At 44.7% G+C, this 12900-nt stretch overlaps 2 protein-coding genes across 2 annotated transcripts; one reads left to right on the forward strand and one right to left on the reverse strand.

The window, feature by feature from the left end:
• Nucleotides 1-6569: 6569 nt before the first annotated feature.
• LOC132450034 (protein phosphatase 1 regulatory subunit 14C-like) lies at nt 6570-7971 on the reverse strand. The gene has a single exon (XM_060041992.1). The coding sequence runs from the start codon at nt 7394-7396 to the stop codon at nt 7064-7066; it is 333 nt and encodes a 110-aa protein (XP_059897975.1). The 5' UTR covers nt 7397-7971; the 3' UTR covers nt 6570-7063.
• Nucleotides 7972-8836: 865 nt separating this feature from the next.
• Nucleotides 8837-12298, forward strand: iyd (iodotyrosine deiodinase). The gene is made up of 5 exons (XM_060041990.1): nt 8837-9115; nt 9529-9726; nt 10201-10360; nt 10861-11017; nt 11167-12298. Exons 1-5 carry the CDS (start codon nt 8923-8925, stop codon nt 11347-11349), a joined length of 891 nt encoding a protein of 296 aa, XP_059897973.1. The 5' UTR covers nt 8837-8922; the 3' UTR covers nt 11350-12298.
• The last annotated feature ends 602 nt before the right edge of the window (nt 12299-12900 follow it).

Genomic DNA, 12900 nt, shown 5'->3' on the forward strand with positions numbered 1-12900 from the left:
TGTACATCGATAACCAGATATAAAGAAAACAGCACGGCTCAGTGGAAGAATAAGCCGATATAAAGCAAACCCCCCCATCTTTAAAAGGAGAATAACTAGATATAAAGACAACAGACCGTCTCTATAGGAGATAACTATAAAGACAACAGCACATCTATATAGGAGAATAACTCGATACAAAGACAAAAGTCCATCTCCATAGGAGAATTAGTAGATATAAGGAAAACCGTGTACAGACAAATGGACCATGGTGATAATCAAGAAGTAAGGAAAGGAGAGGAAAGAGGATAGGGACTCACTCTCAAACACTCTTTATTCACAAGGGTCACATCAAAGTGAAGGGGAATTCAAGGTGGAATAAATCGGGAGAGTGTGACACATTAATTAAATTTTATTTACAACAACAGGGGAGAAATGAGCGGGAGCGATAGCGAAAGAGAGAGAGAAAGAGGAAGAAGGAGAAGTGGTTGTGTGTTTCAATCACAATTTGATAACTAAATTCTAACTTTAGCCTCAGTGTGAAATATGTAGACGCAACATTACAATGTCAGTTGATATTTATATGTGCATTGGATTTATTGGTTTACAATACATAATTACAGAGCAGCACTTCCTTTGGTTGACTGTTACCACTGAGGTAGGCATACTGAAGGCTGAGAACAGCAGAACCTTTGCCCCCTGCAGTTAAAAAGCCAAGACTTTCAGTCATGCTGGCTAAATAAGCATTGTGAGCTCAGACAGGTTTGACCGGTATTAGCCATCAGTCACTTAACCAATCAGCTCTGGCTGAAGATAGATGACACATTGATGGATGGATCTGCGCAGGTGTTTAGAGAGTAGGAAGAGGTCAATAGGGCTACAGTGGGCAAAACAAGTTGTAATCCCGAAAGTAAACTCTCTCTCTCTCTCTCTCTCTCCCTCTCCCGCTCTTCCTCTCCCTCTCTCCCTCTCTCCCCCCTCTCTCCCCCTCTCTCTCTCTCTCTCTCTCTCTCTCTCCCTCCCTCTCCTGCTCTCCCTCTCTCCCTCTCCCTCTCTCCCCCTCTCTCTTTCTCCCTCCCTCCCTCCCTCCCTCCCTCCCTCCCTCTCTCCCCCCCTGTCTCTCTCCCCCTGTCTCTGTCTCTCTCCCTCTCCCTCTCTCCGTCTCTGTGATTGTTTATATTATTAGATTGCTGTCTCTCCAGGGTCCAGACAACAATTTGGGAACACACTGACAGAATATACGCAGGATCCCCCTAAGTCAGTTCTAGCCTACAGGGTTAAGAGACGAGGGAGCAGCAGAAGACAGAAGAGAGAAGTGGGGATCAAGGTGATACATGATCATTTGTCTCGCCCTCCGTTACAGCAACTCAATTTACACTAAACAAAGCGGAATGCGGACTAAGATTTGTAATTTAAGATAACCTCAATGGTCCCAAGTTTTGGCAGAAAAATAGCATTTTCTTGCAGTTCCCCCTTTATTGTTCATCATCATGAGATATGGCTCATTAAAACTTAAAATGAAATTTAAAAATATATATATTTGGCTTGGCTTATGGCAGACTGTAAAAGCCTGTGCTGTTTTGACATATGCCTCCACAAGTAACACTATTTGAATTACTGCCACAACAAATCACTGCCAGTGAAGGCTTCTATCAGTGGACTGTATATAGAGAGCTTGAGAGAGAGAGAGAACCTGAATATTTCGTGTGCTCGTTTTAATCTCTAGGTAATCAACTTTTCTATCAATAGCTCCAGAGAAGCCAGGGTTCAGAAATACCCTCTATTGACCCATAAAGCATTTGAAAAAAGGTGTGCGTCTATTTGGGTTAGTATTCTATACTGTAGACGAACGATAGACAGCTACAGCAATTACACAAAAAGCATCACCAAATAGAAGCGAGGGACAGCATTGGTGTTTAAAAAACGCCTAATCCATCAAATCCCTCACCAGCACCCCGTGGTGTTAGGATAGACATTTGGCCGCTGCCGTTTGGGAGTGTGTGCGCAGTTGCATGGCTGCATGGGTATTTGTAGTGTGTTGAGTGTTTCATTATCTGTTGTAACAGCTGGCGGCCATTGGACAACTGAAAGGCCACTTGTCAACAACTCTGATTGGTTTAGCAGCAGACGTGTGTGTCCGCAGGTAGTGTAGAATATGTTTGCTCACACACACGCGCACACGCACGTTATATAACTCCAAAGGTCTGTTTCAGCCTCTGCACGGATCTGATGGCGGTCGATCAGACAAATGAAAGTGACAATGATCTCCTATGCTGTGGATCCATAAACACAACAGAGATAGTCGTTAGTGATACCCTTACCTTAATTTCCCAATGGGGAGGGACCTGTCCATCTAAATGTAAAGCCCAGGCCCTTTTTAGTGGTCCAATAGGCTGGTTGTAGCTGGGCTGGGAAAGCACTGCATCTAGTCCTGTAGACCCAGTTTGTCACTCTGACGGTTTTCCTATACCCATTGCTTCCATCGATTCTTGGGACATATTGGAGTGGTGTAACACACTCTCGGTGCTTACAAATGGCTGCCATTCTCCAAATAAGGAGGTCATTGTGCGCCAGACCATTTCCCGGCATCAGTCAGGGAGTAAAAGACATGTCCAATCGATCACAAAAAACGATCTCTATCTATCAACCATTCATCCATTGTCTCCAATCTGTTAAACCCAACTGCCACACATCAACGATTTGTTTTGACGCACAAAATATTGTGGGTTGTGTCCTCATTCGTTTGATGTTTTCAGAGGATGACATTCTTTGAATTGGTGTCTGGGTGTGTGTGTGAGAGTGAGTGAGTGAGTGTGTGCATGCATGTACTCATTGTATAATGAGTAAATCAAGTGTACAGGTCTGTATTTGTTTGTGTCCGTATGTGTTGTCAAGGTGGGGGGAACCATCGCAAACAAGGCTCACAAATGCCTCGCAAGTTGACTGTAAGTGTTAACCTTTACCGTTGACCCTTACTGTCAACCACACCGCACTGCCACTGACCAGAGCTTAATGACCGGGGCTTGGATTGCATTGGCTCTCACAACATGATACATTTCAGCCGGCTCCAACCGGCGGAAGACCACCAGGCATGGAGACGGGTTATTGACAAGGTCATTTGAGATAGGAAAAAAGGGGCGAGAGAGAGAGAGAGAGAGAGAGAGAGAGAGAGAGAGAGAGAGAGAGAGAGAGAGAGAGAGAGAGAGAGAGAGAGAGAGAGAGAGAGAGAGAGGAAGAGAGAGAGAGAGGGAAGAGAGAGAGAGAGAGAGACAGAGAGAGAGAGAGAGAGGGAAGAGAGAGAGAGAGAGAGAGAGAGAGGGAAGAGAGAAAGGTATAGAAGGAGAGAGAGAGAGAGAGAGAGAGAGAGAGAGAGAGAGAGAGAGAGAGAGAGAGGGAAGAGAGAGAGAGAGAGAGAGAGAGAGAGAGGGAAGAGAGAAAGGTATAGAAGGAGAGAGAGAGACTGACAGAGCAGTGAGGGAGTCAGGATGGGGGAGGAGGCGGTTAGAGAAGAACACATAGGCTGTCAGACACAAAAGAAATGTGCCCTGAGACAAACATGTCTGCACCGAGCGGGAATGTGGAGAGCTGAACAGCACCACACGGGTTGCATTGATTCTCTATAGACGGAGCAGAGTGTGTGTGTACGTGTGTGTGTGTGTGTGCGTGTGCGTGCGTGCGTGTGTGTGTAAGTAAACACATCATGCATGAGAAGATGTTTGATGCCTCCGGGCAGGGGTCTTCCACCCACTGCATCCCCCCTCAGTACACTGACCTACTGTGTGTTTGTGTGTGTCTGTGTGTGTGTGTGTTATGGTATTGGAAATGCATGAAAAGTACAGTCTGCAACATAGCTCTTATGGCGTAATTGTAATTGTGTGTACTCCAAGGCATGAGTACATTCTATGCATTATTATTCTATTCTATGTGTCTATGCATTTACACATGGATGACATTCATTGAGTGGGGCTCCACTGACCATTAGCCAACAAAGATGGACATTACAGTCAAGCGCACCCCTTCCTCTGCAGCATGTTGCCATCAGGAAATACACAACACACACGCACACACGTACACACACGCAAACACATGTGCACACACCCGCTATAACACATACACACAAACGCAGCGCACAACAAAGTAGACAACACTGCAGAATCGCAGGCCCATAATGGATTTACCCCTGTCCAGATTTCTCTCTACTTTCTCTTGCTCACTCTTTTATATCAATCTGTCTCTTTCTCTCAGTCCCTCTCAATGATTGAGAAAAACATTGTGTCAAACGAGTGAGAACCAGGATTCATATGATATCATTGTCCAAAATGTGGAATGCCTTAAAACAACAAATGAATCTCAGTAACAAGTAACAACTGCATATCAGTTCTGTCCTGCATCTATCTTTCTATCCATTTCCTGCACGTGGATTCAAAATAGAAGCCTCTCTTTCTCTCTCTCTCTCTCCCTCTCCGTCCCTCTCTCTCTCTCTATCTCTCTCTCTCCATTACTCTCTCTCTCTACCTCTCTCTTCTCACAGCTCTCTATGTCCTCTGAAAAGTGTGAACACAGAACCTGCTGGGAGGGAAGAGGAGAAATCCATCTCTGACAAAATTCCCCTTCTGTTATCCCATAACCCAGAAAAAACAGAGAGAGTGTGAGAGGGAGAACGTGAGAGAGGGAGAACGAGAGAGAGAGCGAGAGAGCGGTGAGCTGAGAGAAAAAGCGAAAGAACAGCACAAATACTGTGTAATGCACACAAGTGAAATAAAAGTGCTGATGTGTTTTAATGTGTGTAGTATGCTGTAAGATGGTTAGACACGCACGCATGTCGCACACACACGCAAGTAAGCACATAACACACACACACACGCACACACATACTGTATATGCACCATGTATGGGCATCTGTGGGCAGTACAGCATTACACAAATGCTCTGGCCGTCAAGGTAGAAAGGTCATTTGAATGTTGAATGCCTTTATGTGTTTATTTATAACTTATGATGCAGCCCCCTTATACATTTCACACACACACACACACACACACACACACACACACACACACACACACACACACACACACACACACACACACAATATTAAGAGTCAATGTAAAATTGTAATTTAATGTCACAAAATAAACTCCCAAGTATCCATCACTACTATCATGCAGAAACGTATCCGTTTTCTGCCTCAAGGTCATTTAAACCCGTACCCTTATAGCAATTCCTATTTTTACACTGTGTGGTTTAATGTAGTTACTGGTCATTTAAATACCACGTTTGCATTGGTCCAGATCCGGCCATGAATGCAAAACGTGAGTGAAATCACAAATGAGGGACGATTACTCGAAGACCTGGAAGGGCGAAGCCGCAGAACAGACGGACATCTCACTGGTGACGGCAACCAACACCATACAGTAGAATAGTTGTTCGTAGTGAACGTGTGAAGGGGGCACATCTGCTTGTTACAGATGTGCTTTGAGGCTGTCCAGCACATGACCAACATCAGAGTTACTCATTCATAGAAATAACCGTGTTGGTATAAACCAAATAATACCCCCTTTTCAATTTCAGCTGCACTAAAGCATATATATGATGACGCTTATAACGGAGTTATGGCAGAAACATGAGATAAAAAGTTGCAGTACGTGGATGCATCGTTGGCCTGCACTAACCCTAACCCTAATATAATAATATCACATAATATCTCAGAATCATCGTCCAGCCTCGCATTTTTTCCTCCCTGCACTGCACATATGATTGAGTAGGCCTTAAAGACAGACGAGACACATAGCCCTACTCTACACAGAATTGCATCACGCATGAATAACGCGGATGTGTGTGTGTGTGTGTGTGTGTGTGTGTGTGTGTGTGTGTGTGTGTGTGTGTGTGTGTGTGTGTGTGTGTGTGTGTGTGTGTGTGTGTGTGTGTGTGTGTGTGTGTGTGTGTGTGTGTGTGTGTGTGTGTGTGCGTATGCATGCAAACGCATATGCTCAGTGTAAAATAAGGCAACGGAATTTCACGCGTCTGTGAGGATCGAGGAATGAGGCCAAAGCCGACTGATTGGTCAGAATCTGACAGTCACAGCATCAGCGCATCCTCGTCTAACCCACTGCCCTTCTTTCCTCTCCTCGTGCAACCCCCTCCGACAATCCAACGGCATATTTTGCACGGCACGGGGACATAACCTCCAACCTACATGCTTGTGTAGGACATAAACAGACATCACGTCTCACATGTATAGGGTCTACGTCTTCTGCACACGCTCCGCGAGCGCAAAATTACCTTTCCGCACACATTGCAGATGTGACATTTTGCAAATGTGGAAGAACGCGTTTTGGGCATGCGATAGGATGCAGCACGGGGTATATTGTATATTCGCTGTACGACCGCTTTGCAAGCTCAAATCAAAGTTGCGAATTCACGTCCCACCAAAACATTTCCATTTTGATTAATGACTTTTTATTCGAAGTTGTTTTCGAAAAGCCGTATGAAAGCGCCTGGCGCATAGGCCTGCTCGCACAGCAGTGGGTCCCCCCCCGTCCCGTCCCGTCCCCAAAGAAACCCCTTCCTCGCCTTTTCACAAAAGCCATTAATTTCAAAAACCTAATGGACTACGGTTACCTACTCTTTCAATCAGGCTACCTTCTAGATGGGATTTTATTGACGGTAAAGCAGGTTTTTCGTGTGCAGTCGTTGCATTAAGCTCATTGTGTTTGAAAATGCATCTTAGTGAATAACAACTTCAAAACAACATGCGTGTGTGTCTGTGTGTTTTATGCATATATCCTTAAAAACATTAGCTGACATTTAAAAAATATATAATAGTATATGTAATATATAGCCTACAGTCAATGAATGACAATTTGAGAAGGGGCAATTCGGGGACAGAGCATCCGAGACCGACCAGTCGACGACATCCTTCAAACGGCCTCAGCTTTCTGCTCGACACAATTTGATCAAATGCAGAGTAAACCTGAACAAAGTTAACCCGACCATTTTAACACAATAACACACAAAGACAGTCGGTCACCAGAAACCCCCTTCACTAGAGCACGTGCTAATTGGCTTATCCCTTTGAGAGGGACGGTTATGAGCGGAATATCCCCATCCATCGGAAGACCCATGGGTGAAAGTCAAGGACCCGCTGGAGCCGTCGCTGAAGAGGACCCATGCGTCTCCTCACCTCGCAGTCGTACAGCTCGCTGAGCTGCTCGATGATCCACTCCTCCAGGACCAGTCTCTTCCGCAGCTCCTTCCTGTCGTATTTCACCGTCACCTTCCCCTGCTTCCTCTGCACTGGGTCGTCCCGGGTGATTGGAACCGCCGAACCGACGCATCCGACGCCGGTCGGGGGCTGGAAAAACACTCGGCTGCCCGCGGCGGACAGCGAAGCACTCGTCTCGGTGCTGACTGAGGACATGTTTTTTTGGGGGGGAGACTGCTTTAGCTGCTGGGGTATGTGGTGTGAATGAGTGGGACTGACAGAGTGTGTGGTGGTGGGTGGTGATGCAAGCAACGAAACGGAGAATGGAGTGCAGGAGCTTTTAAACACCTGCTATTTAAAGAGCAGCGCCGGAGACAGCCGAGGGGGCGGGGCGTGGCAGACCGGTCCCAGCAATTAGAATTAACGCTTTACGCGCCGACGATGGACATTTCGGGGCGCATGCTCATCATCCTCATCATGTGTGCATCTTCTTCTTCGCAGGAGCCATTAACACCCCCACTTCGATTTGTCAATGAAGATTAGGACACGAATAGATCCCCGCGGACCGAGGTCCAATAATACGTCAGGCCAAGAAGTAGCGATACATTCCATGGGACAGCAGTTGTCTGAGCAGTTCTTTTTAGAGGCAAAACAATGAAAATGTAGGTCATAATAAGAGAGCATCCCAATCGGTCTGTGCAGACGGTGCAAAGACAAGCCGTTGGAATCATCCGTAAAGGTGTGAGATGGGGGCCCTATGTTGAGATGGTGGTCGGTGTGGGTGTGGGAGTGTGTGTAGATGTGTATGTAGTGTGTGTATAACCCTCTTACCTATAGTCTATAGGTGTAGTTATAAATAACACACACACACACACACACACACACACACACACACACACACACACACACACACACACACACACACACACACACACACACACACACACACACACACACACACACGCACACACATCGGGAGGCATTGCACTGCCACCTTGTGGTTCTGTATTTATATATCACTCCACGTGTTCATAAGCCTAACTTCATTGAGAAATTAGGCACCAACGATCTTCAACCCGGGTAGATGGACTACATCTTGGTTCTTATGGATTTGATCATGCTGTGTGATCCTGCAACGAGTGATGCGTGTTACGAGTTTAATTTCCAACGGGCAGGAGATTACTTGATGGTATTTCTGCTAGGCGTCTCTCAGTCAGACTCAGGTAGCTGAGTCTAGCTGTTCAGGTTAAACTGACAAAATATATAATCAGTGTAAACTTCACTTCCCATGTGTGCAGACCTATGCGTTTGTGGACACTATCGCGGACACTAAAAAACGAAGCTATCTACTTGTTGCTGAACTCCGGATTGATTCTAGTGATGAATTCGGCCAGTCGCCTCTACGGGTAGAAGCCAACATAAATCCTCCCTCCTGCACATCATTATGTTTCCATTAATGATATAAAAGTAGTCATAGATTAAAGAAGGTTATCATTTTTGAAATGACATAATAGTAGTTATAAAGTTAAGAGCCTACATAATCGATGACGTACTAACATTATGATACATTTTATAGGATACGTCTTTACGACGTTGACAGCAAAAGGTTAAAAGTTATGTATGCCAGCCCACTTTTACCCATGACTTTTACGCACGGATCCTTGAAGCACCCTTGCATTTCGCACGCATTCCAGACAAAGCAGCGATCTCGCACGCCGGGAGGGTACTTTCCTGGAGTATAAATGGCGTTTATGTCTGGATTCACGCCCTATTTTATTGCCGTCTTTTGTGTTTTAATAGTTTGTTTTTGGATACAGTTACAAAGAGAGAAGAAAACAAAGGAATTGAAAGGAGAATCGGACTCCACCAGCAAAGCGAAGCCATGGGTCGATCAGGATTTGCAGGATGACACCGAAATACCATCACCCAATCAGGGTAGGCTATCCAGATAGCCCCCATATGGGTCACTGGAGTAAATTAGTAATTTTCTCTTTTTGCTGTGAAAAAGGTTATTGAATAGCCTAGTTACAGATTAACAGTGGTTTAAAAATATAGATTGCTTTTTAATTCAATTATTCAAAGAGCACTGTAAACATGCCAAAGGAAATGTACATGTGTTAAGGGCTTAACAACCACATTAATGTAAAATACAGAATACAGCAATTGTGTGAATCCAAAGCTAAGCTAGCTGTGCTGTTCAGCTCATGCTGGTGTTGTGCAATTTTATATGGCAGTAAATGAGCACAGTACATTGTCCTTGAATTGCCCCTTGTACCCTTACTGGAGCCATTTACACAAACACCCCATTCCTCCAGCTCATATGCTCATTCCGTCTGACTTAACTTTAGGAGATGATGAAGAGGACGATCCCGGGTCAGAGCTGGACCTTCCTCATGTGCCCTATGCACCGCCCCGGTACGCGGTGGACTCCATGCTGGAGAGATCCCGGGACTTTTACACTCTCCTGAACCAGAGGAGGTCTGTCCGCTTCATCAGCCCGGAGCCGGTTCCTCGCGAGGTCATCGATAACGTGATCCGGACCGCAGGTGGGTTTTCATTGGGAAGGCCTATATACAGTATACGCACGCACGCACAAGCCCGCATGCACAAGCTCATGGGTTCCGACTAAACAATCCTTTACCAACATATGCGAGTGAAAATCACTTTGCTGTGCCGATTCTGCCTTGGGCGTTATCAATGAACATGCCTGCCAAAAATGTGAACAATAGCAATATAGCACTTTGTTTCTCTGTGATGAGACATTTTTGTAAAGTTACTGTTGATTCACTGCTCTACAAAGTGTGCACTGACCGACTCACATTGATTCAACAGGACGAAAGTGTTACATTGCCTCTTTACAACGCGTTTGATGCGCACACGCTAATTGCCCTCAGGCCGGATCCACACAAAGAAGTGGTTTAGCCAAGTTGTATTGGCGAGGGAGGCTTCAGTGGAGCCAGGAGAGGCGGCTACACTCACACCTGGATGGTCCTCGCTAATCCTCGCTCATTGTTCACCAGGCACCGCTCCGAGTGGGGCGCACACTGAGCCCTGGACCTTCGTCGTGGTGTCCGACCCCGACACCAAGCACGCCATCAGGACCATAGTGGAGGAGGAGGAGGAGGTGAACTACCGTCAGAGGATGGGGAACAAGTGGGTCAAAGATCTGGCCAAGATCAGGTGAGACGGCGCACCTGCAGCATGGGGTCAGATCGTCTTCCCACCTGGAGACGTGTGCCCGAGCGAGCTTGCACAAATACTCGACTTGTAGGGGTACAATTCAAGTATTTGTGCTAATTTTAGTTATTCCTTGTTAATAACCTGCCTTGTAAGCTATACCGATGCCTTGGTCGTAATAGAAAAGTATATTTGGTCCGTATGATATCTTAGTCATCACCATGCCTGAATGGGCCGAAGCCTCATGCTTGTAGGCGGAAGTCATGGGATAAGAATGAACCTGACAAAATGTAAGCTTTAGAAGACGACCCTCTGAAGAGCAGCTTCAGAGAGTGCTAAGACGAGATTCTGATGGCAACATTGTGTGCACCCTGCCATCCAGCTGCATTCAATCAACTGTCCTTGCTTGGTTACAGCAAGATGTTGTGCTTTACCCTCTGAAGGTAATTTCTCACAACATACATTGCACACTCCCTCGCTCCCCACACCTTTGTGTTTCCCAGAACTACCTGGGTGAAGGAATACTTGGATGTGGCGCCATATTTATTGCTGATATTCAAACAGACGTATGGCATTGGAACTGGGGGCAAAAGGAAGACGCACTACTACAATGAAATCAGTGTCTCTATCTCTTGTGGAATGTTATTGGCAGCACTACAGGTAAAACATCCCCTTTTTCAGTCAACGTGAAATGTACGCCCAAAACACAATCCGGGTGACAAAATGCAGGCTCGGATCAAGCCGTTTTTTGGAAAGGCACTTGTGTCCTGTTGTTGGTCGTTTTTTCAAACCGTTTTTTTTTGTTTCAGAACGTGGGTCTCGTGACGGTGACGTCCACACCACTCAACTGTGGACCGCGGCTGAGAGTTATCCTTCAGCGCCCGACCAATGAGAAGCTGTTGATGCTGCTGCCCATCGGATACCCCTCCGACGAGGCCACCGTGCCGGATCTGAAGCGCAAGCCCTTGGATGACATCATGGTTCACATTTGATGCATTGTCGTCAACTCGGGCTTTGACTCCGAAACTTCGTCATTCAAATATAATTTGAATATCAAAAAATAAATCAAAATTCGAAAACGAATATTAGGCAGCCCTTAATGTTCGAACCTGTTATGGGCAGGCCAAGAGGGAGAGACGTCGGAGAACCCGACGCAGTCTATTCATAATATTGTAATGACCATGGAAGAGGCAGTGAATGAAGTATTGATTAGACAGCGATTTATTATAAAACTAATAAGCCGTTTGAACATGCAAGACCGGTAACCATAGCAAGGCGGTAAACAAACCTTGCGAAGCCCCATCCAGGTCTTACTGAAGGCATTTAATGGTCAAAATATTATTAATAAATATTCGAATGTATTCGAATATTATTAAACAAACAAACTTCGAATATGATTTTTGGCCAAAAGTCAAAGCCCTATTGTCAATACATCTCTTTATCTACTCCACTTAATGATAAGAGACGTGCTGAGCATAATGTGCTAAATAGCATCAGCATTATCATTTTGCTGCATGATATAGGAGTCAAAGTATAAAGTAAGAACAACTGATAGGTGCTTCTTAGGTGTGCCTCTCTTCGTGCTTCTTGTTCTTTGTTGGTCCAACATTTATGTATGGCGTAAGATTTAATAAGATACGTTAAGATTATATGAGATGCATTTTACTCATCCAAGGTGGGACATTTATAGTATTGACTTGATGGTTGCATTTTATACTGGAGAAAATATGTGACATTGTTCACATATTTTTTTATGTAGAAGTCGCAATAGAAGCTCGATAGTTCAGATTAAATCAATTCAAAATTGATTAGAGAAATCTTTCTATTATGTCTCCAGTTATTATTTTTATATTTCATGCATTTCTTTGCAAAAGTCTGCCAAGGTACAACCTCAAATTTGTTCAATATTATTTGTTCTTTTAATAAAACGGTCAAATACTACCATCAAGTGGATCTTGCACTAAAAGGGTATGGGTCCTATTCTATCTGCAATATTGGTCCTGAATCTGTTTCTTTCATGAATTTCCCCATATGATTAATGATTAAACCTGCCGTCCTCCGCGCCACGTTCATAGAGTTTATGCACTTCAGAGCAATGGTCAATGAGGATAAAAAATAAAACGACCTTCTTCCAGTAGAAAACACTATACTGGCTCCTGTCTCCCTCTACTGGCAAATTTTCTCCGTGTAACGTTACTTAAAAAAGTTACAGTGTGTACGATGTATACTGTAGTTCACCTATACTGCATCTTGGCCTATGTATGTATGTTAGATCGAGAGTGCTTATAGTGCAGAATATTGGCTCAAATATAGAGCAGGAGCTAGCAAATTATATGGTACCAGGATATAGGTCTTGTATAAGCATACAAGGTGTGGTTATCTATGCAACCGTGGTTAATGAGATTTTAAGCTATAAAAGTGATGCATTAATATATATAATATGACACTCACCATATATTTATTTGAGAAAAATTGAGAAAAAACTCAAACCAATCAACTGGCTGGCACCTCAGTCATTTGTTGGTAAAAATAAAACAAAACCA

Source organism: Gadus macrocephalus, chromosome 21 (assembly GCF_031168955.1).
Source record: "Gadus macrocephalus chromosome 21, ASM3116895v1".
NCBI classification, from domain to species: domain Eukaryota; kingdom Metazoa; phylum Chordata; class Actinopteri; order Gadiformes; family Gadidae; genus Gadus; species Gadus macrocephalus.

What these genes read in the sequence shown, in the direction of transcription:
- LOC132450034 (XM_060041992.1), bottom strand. Translation starts at nt 7,396, where the DNA reads ATGTCCTCAGTCAGCACCGAGACGAGTGCTTCGCTGTCCGCCGCGGGC.
- iyd (XM_060041990.1), top strand. Translation starts at nt 8,923, where the DNA reads ATGGCGTTTATGTCTGGATTCACGCCCTATTTTATTGCCGTCTTTTGT. An exon ending in AATACCATCACCCAATCAGG is followed by an intron (nt 9,116 to 9,528) that starts GTAGGCTATCCA and finishes ACTTAACTTTAG; the next exon opens with GAGATGATGAAGAGGACGAT. An exon ending in AAAGATCTGGCCAAGATCAG is followed by an intron (nt 10,361 to 10,860) that starts GTGAGACGGCGC and finishes TGTGTTTCCCAG; the next exon opens with AACTACCTGGGTGAAGGAAT.